We start from the raw sequence: 10,206 nt of genomic DNA, 5'->3' as shown, positions 1-10,206 counted from the left end.
GGCGCAAAAATTAGAAATAAATAACATGGTGACTGCCTATTGAAATTGCCTCGGTTAATCGACTCTAGAAGTTGTTTCACTGTCATATTTCTACTACATATACAACCAGTGCCTTTGTTTTTTTGCTTCTAAAATGTTGCCACTCAAGTTACCATATCATGAACCTACACAAGGGGTAAAGCTCTACAAATCAAACTCTAAGCTTTTCCCCCCGTTGAATTATCTTACATTTGCTACAAGTCACAGGTTACCGCAGATTCACAACCAACTGGCACATGTGTGCTCTTATGTCCATTACCAGTGTCGATAAATCAGACACCCAGCATTGGCACCCCAGCAGCAAGCTCTCTATGCACAGATATCACCGACATCAATCGTGCATCCCAAGCTATGGTAGATCAGTATTGGCCAAATCAATGGAGTGCACCATCCCATTGGTCATTGGCTGCAATGGCCATTTGCTTCACATTTCGCAGAAGCGGGTGAACCAGGTGAAGTCGCACCATTTGCCATTATTGGGGGCTCCTTATCTTCCTCCACGGTCGCATTTGCTTTCTGTGCTTTCAGATCCGCGAGCTTCTCGGCGGTCTTGTCCGAGTCTTGCTTATTGACAATAGGATGTTCCTGTAACAGCTCTAAGTGCCTGAGAGATGGCACATCCCCATCACAATACCTGTGCCACATGTTCCTGTATGCAGCTTCCAGGCCGCATGTGAATTTCTCTCCATCACAGACAGGTGACTTCATCATCAGCTCTCGGAGGCTCATTCTCAGTTCTTGCAAGGCATTTACATCTGATGCCAAATCCAACGCTAAGTTGACATACTCATCTTCTGTTTTGGCAACCAACCTCCCCAACCCTGCAAGGAGGGGAAAAAAATTAAGGCAAAACGTCAATCCATAGTTCCATAAGGATAATACCCATTTGACAGTGGAAAGAAAATGGCCTAGTATGATAGCTATAAGATTTTACTAGTAGCCACTTCAGTTAACACTATCTATGTTGTATGTTCAGATAAAACATGCACGGAAAAGTGAACCTTTGATGTAGGTCATACACAATCATGCAGGGAAAGGATAAGTACTACAATAGATGAGCAAGTAGCGTACAATTACTTACCAACTTTACTGAGTAGGCTAACACCAACATTATGAGCATGAACTGCACCAGCCATTGTAACACATGGAACCCCCATGTATAAGGATTCACATGTAGTGGTAGTTCCAGCATAAGGAAATGTATCCAGGCTGCACAAAGAAAAGAAAATTCAGATACTGTTTAGAGCAACACTAATAATGCTGTTTACAAACTCAGCCTACAATCGTGAGACAACTGCTCACCTGATGTCCATCAAGGAATATGCTTGCATGTGATCATGGTTCAGATGGATGAGTGGCAACAAATCAACTCGCAATGACTCCAAACCCAATTCCTCTAGTGTTGATAAAAATTTCTGCCGTATGCTGTCACAGCAGAATGGCTTGCACTTAACCACAAGCCTGGAGTTTGGGACTGCACATAATATTCGGGCCCAAACTTGCAATACCTTCGGTGTAATCTGTAAATAAAAAAAAAATTAATTGAGTAATTCAGAATAAAGTTAAAAGCTTTCAAGTGTTAATGTGTCACCTTTGCTAGATTGTTAAAACTCCCAAAAGTTATGAAACCATTTGAAATTGCTGGCGTTGGACAAACAGGACCAGCTTCCGGGGAGGGAGTGTAACAAAGAAAGCTTTCTGGAAGCCGCACCAACTCTTCAACATGCCTGAAGACAATTGCTGCCATGAGATTCTAAATATCTAAGAATAGAAAATTACATGCTGGAATAACTGTAGCTGCAAGATAAGTGTGTCTTACTTTTGTTTTGTACTAGGTGCATCAGCCAATGAGTCTGTGATTCGGTAGTCAATTGTTGGCAAACCTGTTGTATTAGGGTAGCCAATCCAGGTAACCTGTGAGGACATACAGGTCAAGGTTAAAAAAAATCCTGCTCATCACATAAAGAATGAATATTGCTCCTGTAAGAACAGTTCTGAAAATAAGGGAGGAAACAGATAAGCATCATGTAGCACAAAGTACCTGAATAGGAGCAGGTCGGCATGCCAATGTTCCTAACTTATTATTTGCTGTATGACCAGTAAGCTCCACAAGTATGTCCACTTTATCCTCCCTTACCAAGCTAGCAACCTTCTTTTCGTCAATACCATATATATCTCTCCACAATCCACCCTTTTTCAACACCTTATCCTTGAATCTAAGTGTCTTGGCATCTGCCTAAATAATAATCAATGAAAGAAAAAATGAGTGAAATGTGATTAAAGAAACAGAGGCAGTGTCCTGAAGAAGGACAGGAAACCAAGGAGCTTGCATGCTCCAAACAGACTAAGCAGTGCAGCCCTTTAGGTACCAGGAGAACCATAAATAAATGAAACAAATTTCTCAGCAACACAAATAACACCTGAGAGCAAGTAGAATTACAGAATAAAGATCATGCAAGTAGGAAACTAAGATGCCACTAACATGTGGCACTATACTCCACCAATCAACCTTGCATTGGATGTTATTTTTAAATTTACATAAATATAGAACTATTGAGCTAAATTTTCTTGCATGAAAATAAGTTCCTGAAGGTCACTAGATATCTTCTGTTTGACAAAAGGGTCATTTTCTATACTTAATTTGACATAAAGTTCAGTTCCTAATAAAGAAAGCAATCTAATAGATTGATGGCTCAAAGTGTGTACAATCCAGAACATAGCTAAGAGGAAAAAGGAATAATTGTCTATACCTTCACAACACCGGAGTAGACAACCACCTTGCAATTTGTGTAGTCATGATGTGTAAGCGGAGCTTCAATGAAGTAGGACACAGAATGAGTAAAGTAATCAGGAGACACATAGCCGATGATCAATGGACGATCAGCAATTTTAGAGTTATCCCAACTAGTATGTTGTGGATACAATTTCATAAAGCGTTTCCCCCACTCCCTGTATAAGAAATAAAAGACAGTGAAGAGTCCTGCTGACTTATAGCTCATGGAAATAAAAGGCCATGCTAACATAGATATGTCAAGCCAATTGTAAACAGTGCATAATATGACCTGTGAGCTTCATAAAGCTTGTCATCTGAGCCCTCATCAATATAGTTCATTGCAAGCAAACGGTTCTGTAAAGTGAATTAGCATGTAAGTTTATATCACATAAGGGATAAAAGTAAGCTATATGGTCAGCAATTCGAAAAAATACAACCATACATTTCACTAAAGTTATAAAAAAACAAGCCAGATAATTCCTAGCAAAAGCAAAGCTTAAGTAATGAAATTCATTCCAAAATGATAAAGAGGTGATATTATTTGGATGTGCGACATCTGCATATGTTGTTTACCAAACTGGGCAAATTCATTTAAGACTTACTAGTGATACCTTCTGAAATAATCAAGTTAATTAACTATAACATAGAGCAGACCCAAAATAAATTTCAATGGGCATTATCGAGGCCAGAGAGGAGTACCTGACCAGCATTTCGTGAATCAGGATCAATCTGAAGGCATCTTTCATAAGCCTGTATGGCCAAAGTAATACTTCCAGCATCTCTGTAAAGAACACCTAGGATGACAACAATGGTAAAATGTCAGTAACTCAGATGAATAATTGCAGAGTTATCTTGTATTTTGGAGTTGAAAAGGCAAGTACAATATCACAAACAAGGTGGGCAGAAAGGCATATATCATTTTACACACCCGCATCTTACAAGGTGATTCTTGACTGGAAATCTAAATCAAACATGACACAACTTAAGTGTTTCACTGGCATTGGTTGGTTGTTCATTACCTAGATTATTATATGCTTCAGCATATGTGGGATTTGCAATTATGGCCTTCTCAATCATACTTGCAGCAGCATCCATCTTGCCCTGTATGAATATAACCATACTTTCAGTAGGCTAAAAGTGCAAATTGACCAGAAAAGCAAAATAAGAGTTGTGCAAGACAAATTTGATAACAGAGGAACGGACCTGAACGGTATAAACAACTCCAAGGTTATTTAGTGACTGAGAGAAATTTGGCTTAATTGACAGTGCCATCTGAAAACATTAAAAAAATCATATTAGTCCACAAAATAAACTTAACAGAAGAGTAAATTTAGTTTCACTTACTTGATAACATTCAACAGCTTTGTCAAGGTTATCCCTATCCTTGTATATTACTCCCAAATTGTTGCATGCTTCCGCACAGCGAGGATTGAAGTGCAGAGCAAGCTCGTAAAAGACAATAGCCTTCACACGACTCAGGAAAATTTAGTGTCAGCAAAATGCGAATGTTAATGCTAGAACAGAATTAATGAGATTGTCTTATGACTAACCATCTCAAAATTCAATATTTCACCATATGCAACGCCAAGATTATACATCGCATCAGCATAGTGCCAATTATAGAACAGAGCTTTCTTGTAATACGCCACACCTTGATTGATGTCGCCTTCAATTTTTACCTGAGGATTTCCAAATGATTCAAATAATAAGTGAAGACACATGAGAGGTACCAATAATCACCAATAAATGCCGATTATCATACATAAGAACTTATAAACTATAATAATTGCAACACATGAAATTAATGCTGCATAGGTGATGTTCCTATTAAGGGTGGTCAAGACCATTTAAGAGTTACGTTTGCTCTAAGAAGGAAAACAGATTAGAAAAGAAAGACTTATTTTTTACACAAGGCTTGAGTAGTGGAGTTACAGTTCAAGTCTGTCAGGTATGATCACTACAAACTTGAGAATTGCACAAAAGAAAGGGAAAAAACTGGCAAGAAATAGGATGAACACAGCACACACGAGAAAAAATAAATATTCTAAGCTGGTTGAAATAATAAGGGGAAAGGTCTGCACCTTTGTTCCCAAGTCAGTTAGTGCTATTGCCATATTATTCTTTGCAATCTCAAAGTTGGGGGAAATAGTCAAGCACCTGCAACACAGTAAGATCATGACAGGAGCATTTCAAGATGTTATTATTGTTGTAAACTACTTAGGAATACTAGAATACTTGATAAATTGATATCATACAAAAAATCAAAATTTACCTCTCATAGCAGGCAATTGCTGCTTCTAGCTCTCCCCGATTCTTATAGATAACTCCCATGTTGCAATAGGCCTCAGCATACAATGGTCTCTCCAGTGCCGCTTTCTCATAACAAGTAAGAGCCGTATCAAATTGCATCATCTCTGAATAAACCACTCCAAGGTTGTAATAAGCAGGCTGCATCAGTTAGATGAAGGCATCATCACAATATAGAATTGTCCATAGAAAGACAATAATAGCAATATAGATACAGGCTGGTGTGATCATGATACCGCATAGTGGTTGTCTACTTCCAGAGCTTCACAATATTTTTGAATTCCTTCCTCTGTATTTCCCGCAAGCTTCAAGCTAGTTCCAAGATCGGTCAACACAATAGCAAGAAATTCCGAAGCAGGTTTGTAGGAAGGATCTGCTGTCCGAGCCTTTTGATATGCCTGTCCAATGAGACATTTAGCAAGTGAATACAAGAGGAAAATGAATACAGTAACAGCAGCAAATCTGCAACATATTTGATTAGGCAAAGATGGAAGAAAAGAACAGAGTCGAGGTACAAAGAAGATAAAATGGCATTACTAGATTTAGAGAAGTGTAAAACTGTAGGTCTATAACTGGCTATTTGCCTTCACATAGACTCAGTACGATGTTCCATCCAAGACATCTTGTGTTCAGAACAATAACATATTGCAAACAAGGTGTATTTTTTCTGCCACATGTCACAATTCACAAGAACCAGAAAGCCAACAGATAGAAATGGGAATGCGCATAATGAGCCTTGCAAATACCTCTGCAGCTTCAACCAAGTGACCCTCATCTTTGTAGATCATCCCGCAATGTGTGAGAGCACACGCATTTTCTGGCTCAATTTTCACAGCCTCTGTGAAGCACTCAATGGCCTGCCTTGGTAGGTTCTGCGCCTGAAGGCAGATCCCTTTCCCAATAAGGGCCTCCACATTGGCACCCTCCTTCTCAAGCACAATGTTGTACAACTGGATCGCATCAGCGAACTTATTGCGCGACCGGAGGATGTTGGCATACCGCAATGCCTCCTTCCCTTCCAACTGCTGCTTTGCTGGAGAAGCACCCCCATTGCGGTCAGGGGCAACTCCGTTGCTCTCCTTCCCTGGAACAGAGTCCATCCCAGGCAGCCCCATGAAATAGAGAGAGTCTCCTTATTACCTGTGAGAAATTGCAATAATCAATCATTTTCTAGGTTCGCCAAGAAACCGAACTGGAAGGCACTAGTAGGGGGGAAACGAGTCAAAATTGAAGCAGGGACTAACCTGGCGTGGGGCATGGGGGGTTCAAACTGAACCCCCAGTACTCTTGGAAAAGGAACTGCACCAAGAAGTCTTATTGTGTGAAGCAATGTCGATCTTGCGAGCCCAAGACGAAGAAAATGAAACCTAACTGAACCATGGAGGAATGGTTGGGTTAGCAGGGAAGCAGTACCTCGCAGGCCAGAAAGACTAGATGAACGAAGAATGAGAAATAAAGATTTGGCCTCGATTGAGAAAACGCAATCGTCGAACAAGAAACCCATCCAAGAAAGCTCGGAGTACTTACCAACGCCCCCCGAAGTAGGAACCAATCTTCGTCCGGACGGAAAGATTCCAACAGCAACTCCACTAGACCGAGAGCAGAGCAGCGCCCTGCCGAAGGCCTTGAGCTGCCTCGCGGCGGCGGCGGCAGGCGGCGCTCGGCAGGGAGCCAGGACAAGCTGTGGACCTTCAGAGCCGCCCCGCGCGCCCGAAGCCGGGAGTTGCAGGCCGCGCTTCGCCGCCCTCTCGCGCCGCCAGCATAGAGGGGAGCGGTGATCGCCGCCGCGGCGGGGATTTCGGCGGCGGCGGCGAGGGTTTCGGGGAGTGGAGGTGGGGGGTAGGGGGAAGCGACGGCGTAGTACTGCTGATCCTTTTGTGTTTAGGCCCCTCCCTTTTCCGGGAAATTCTTGGTGCTTTGCCTTTACGCTTTGGCTCGTGCGCTTGCTTTGATTGATTTGGGGGGGCTTTTTGTACTGCGCAGTCGCAGCTGCATCGTGCAGCTTTCTTTCCCAGCCATCTTTTCACTGCCACTCCTCGTGGTTTTGCGTTATTTGTTTTTCTCCTAATGACCGTACGCGCTAAGCAAGAGAAATTTAGCACTGCATATTTAGATTTGATTATTTTATTTTCTTTGGTCTCTCGACCTGTTATCCTGAATTTTCTATGTATGGTTATGTCAATATGGAGGACTTCTAGCTGAATCTTTGTAATATGTAGTTGTTTTTGTTGTTTGGGTTCAAAAGGCGCATCCAATTGGAGGATTGATATTCACTGCAGCATTGAATTGCTAACTTCAAATTTGCTGCCTTCCTTAGTAGCCAGCCATTTCAGCGCACCCACTCACTCTGCCTGACATGCTAAATTTTAGCACTAAGCTCATCCAAACGGAATCGAAGAAGGTTGCTGGAGATACAACTTAATCCCGTTTGGAAACTGGATGAAGGTACTAAACTTTAACACAAGTTCATCCAAACGGAATTGCTAAACTTTAGCTCCTCCAGGAAAACAGGCCCACCGCTTGCATTACATCTATAATTGTTTTACAGGCCTACCGCTTGCATTACATCTATAATTGTTTTGCTACCTTCTTTGTTACCACATACATGCACCCAATTCACTCTTTTCTCACAAATGATGGCTGGCCGAGGGAAACTCCAACAGCAACAGAGACGTGTTTTCTGAATGAGTTGACCCTCTTCTCGCTCAGGTTGTCTGACCATCGCATTGGCTTTTTATTTGAAAAACAAACATTGCTGTTGCTTTTATGAGCAAAACTTTCAGATGACAAAGCTCTGGACCAAATCTGCACTTATTGGGTCAAATACATGCACAATGCAAAGTCAGAGACAACCACCGGTCCACCATGGACACTCCAACAACCCGTTTGCAAGAAAGATCAGCTAGCAAAACCAAGTAAAACAGCAACACAGATATGCATTCAGAATGCAGCACCTGATCCCAGACAGAAAGGCCTAGCATCTAGACCAGCCAACCAACCAAGCAGAACTCGTAGCTTAGCAACAATGGTTTAGACGGAAACAAGATACACATCAACAGTTACCACGTATCACAGGCATAACAACACAGATTTCCCAAGCAGTGTAGGCAACTCAGATCTCACAATGGGAAAGCCTTGACATTAACAGTAACAAAACACTGAAACATAATGCTATTGAGGCAAGGCAACTTATAATAGGCAAACCATAGTACTGAACTAACTCGCAAAATCTCTGAAATGTTTCAGCCACATGGAGATACTCATCACAGGTAACATAACATTAGCAAACCCTTGACAAAGATGACAACTGTCCTAAGGCAGAGGAGCTCCTCCTACAGAGGGCAAACAAAGGCACGACAGCTTCCCCAATCCTTAGGTGTTGGTTGCCCTGGTGTAGATCTGCTGGCTTGAGTGCACTGAGACCATTCGGATGAGGCCACGAGCCATCAGGTCCTTGATTGCCCTCCGAGCCAGGGAGCCATTGATCTGCAAGTAAGGCAAAATAATTTAAATTATGAAATGAAAAGTTATTGCAAAACATTACCCAATTCAAATGCCTCCGCAGAGAATGCACCGTAACGATCATACTAAATGATAGCAGAAGCACACATAAATGTCCAATCATTATCTTGCATGTATGAACTGGAATTTTAGAACAAGCAAACACGAAGGACATATCAAGACAATACACAAAGGCAGTAACTACCAAATTGAATTTATAGACTTGTGATGACTCTAGGACGCCTAGAGTACATACAGTGAAAACAGATGCATAAACACTGATAAAATCAGCAGCTATAATTGACATACAAGTTTACACAGCACATTTGATCAAAGTAACATGTGTGGCACACTTGATCAATTGAAAGTAGAATACACTGGATAGAAGGCAGCATCTATGACATGCTCAGGACTACCAAACTAGAGGACACCGATATGGTTCACAAAATTGCAAGTTGACAGTACATCTAGCCATCAGACCAACCAAGGCATTGACCACTATTTATACAGTTATCTATGACACTGGATAGAAGGCAGCATCTATGACATGCTCAGGACTACCAAACTAGAGGACACCGATATGGTTCACAAAATTGCAAGTTGACAGTACATCTAGCCATCAGACCAACCAAGGCATTGACCACTATTTATACAGTTATATACACACTAGTCATCAGCGTACAATTTAGTCCTTGGCAAATCGCAAATTGGCATCATTTCATAAAGTCAACAAGAAATTGCAATTGAACCATGATCGCGGTTACACAGCAGGTTTGCACACAAACAGTACAGATCTGGAACGAGGGTTTACCCTGAGACGCTCGGAGAGGACGGAGGGGGTGATCTGCTTGTACTTGGGCACCTCAGAGAGCAGCTTGTCGTAGGTGGCCTGGTCGAAGAGCACCGCGTTGTTCACCTTCTCCTTTTGCTTTCCCTTGCTCCACTTCTGCAAAAACCAACAAGCGCGTACGCTATGAGAACCCCAGTGGGTGATGACAGCAGCCCTCCCTGACTATACCCAAGAGACGAGGGAGTCGGGGAGACAGCGTCACCTTCTTCTTCTGCTTGCCACCGCCGGACTTGGCCGGCTTCGAGGACGGCGGCGGGGCCTTGTCCTTCTTCGGGGCCTGCAACGGGACACGCGAGCAGATTAGAACACACGACCAGGCTATTCAGCTGCGTCCAATGGCGCGGGGGAAAGGGAAATAACGCACCATCTCGGCTGCGGCGGCGGTGCGGCGACGGCGGCGGTGGCGCGAGGGAAGGGAGCGAAGGGGTAGGAGTCTGCGGCGCCGGCGCTAGGGTTTCGTGGAGTGAGGTGGGACGGCAAATTATATAGCGAGCTCGGTGCCGAGTCGACCGTCCGATCTACATCGCGGGCTAGAGGCCCAACTCGAGAGCCCACGAGCCAGCTCTCGGTCCGAAAAGGTTCAGCCCACCCATCTGATGTGAGGTGAGTGGGTGATAAGACCGTTTTTATTTCCAAACTTTGACATGCTTTATTTCGTTTCAAATCTGTTTCGAGTCATGGACAACAATAACGTCAATAAGAAAGCCATATACAAATATTTTATAGTTTTTATTTT

The 10,206-nt window shown here is 42.6% G+C and overlaps 2 protein-coding genes across 2 annotated transcripts; both read right to left on the bottom strand.

Moving 5' to 3' along the window:
- On the bottom strand, positions 1-7,049 carry LOC112896934 (probable UDP-N-acetylglucosamine--peptide N-acetylglucosaminyltransferase SPINDLY). Its single transcript, XM_025965054.1, has 19 exons — positions 6,647-7,049; positions 6,364-6,490; positions 5,866-6,259; positions 5,356-5,517; positions 5,085-5,260; positions 4,894-4,969; positions 4,363-4,491; positions 4,157-4,276; positions 4,016-4,084; positions 3,832-3,913; positions 3,512-3,606; positions 3,102-3,166; positions 2,790-2,988; positions 2,081-2,275; positions 1,859-1,953; positions 1,631-1,766; positions 1,342-1,559; positions 1,121-1,248; positions 1-860 (listed from the first exon to the last, which is right to left on the bottom strand). The coding sequence occupies exons 3-19, from the start codon at positions 6,232-6,234 to the stop codon at positions 439-441; spliced, it is 2,736 nt and encodes a 911-aa protein (XP_025820839.1). The 5' UTR covers positions 6,235-6,259; positions 6,364-6,490; positions 6,647-7,049; the 3' UTR covers positions 1-438.
- A 1,174-nt stretch (positions 7,050-8,223) lies between these two features.
- LOC112896196 (40S ribosomal protein S25-2) lies at positions 8,224-9,964 on the bottom strand. The gene is made up of 4 exons (XM_025964115.1): positions 9,835-9,964; positions 9,673-9,747; positions 9,432-9,566; positions 8,224-8,605 (listed from the first exon to the last, which is right to left on the bottom strand). The coding sequence occupies exons 1-4, from the start codon at positions 9,835-9,837 to the stop codon at positions 8,492-8,494; spliced, it is 327 nt and encodes a 108-aa protein (XP_025819900.1). The 5' UTR covers positions 9,838-9,964; the 3' UTR covers positions 8,224-8,491.
- Positions 9,965-10,206: the final 242 nt, after the last annotated feature.

Source organism: Panicum hallii, chromosome 6 (genome assembly GCF_002211085.1).
Source record: "Panicum hallii strain FIL2 chromosome 6, PHallii_v3.1, whole genome shotgun sequence".
Lineage (NCBI taxonomy): Eukaryota > Viridiplantae > Streptophyta > Magnoliopsida > Poales > Poaceae > Panicum > Panicum hallii.
The sequence above is the reverse complement of the archived record's forward strand: the minus strand, read 5'-3'. Positions and strand labels throughout refer to the sequence as shown.

Excerpts from the sequence above, each read along its gene's own strand:
- LOC112896934 (XM_025965054.1), bottom strand. The coding sequence starts at position 6,234 with ATGGGGCTGCCTGGGATGGACTCTGTTCCAGGGAAGGAGAGCAACGGA. Across the intron at positions 5,261-5,355 it reads AAGTAGACAACCACTATGCG|CCTGCTTATTACAACCTTGG; the intron begins GTATCATGATCA and ends TAACTGATGCAG. Across the intron at positions 2,276-2,789 it reads TCTACTCCGGTGTTGTGAAG|GCAGATGCCAAGACACTTAG; the intron begins GTATAGACAATT and ends ATTATTATTTAG.
- LOC112896196 (XM_025964115.1), bottom strand. Across the intron at positions 9,567-9,672 it reads GTGGCAAGCAGAAGAAGAAG|AAGTGGAGCAAGGGAAAGCA; the intron begins GTGACGCTGTCT and ends TGGTTTTTGCAG. Across the intron at positions 8,606-9,431 it reads TCCTCTCCGAGCGTCTCAGG|ATCAATGGCTCCCTGGCTCG; the intron begins GTAAACCCTCGT and ends CCTTACTTGCAG.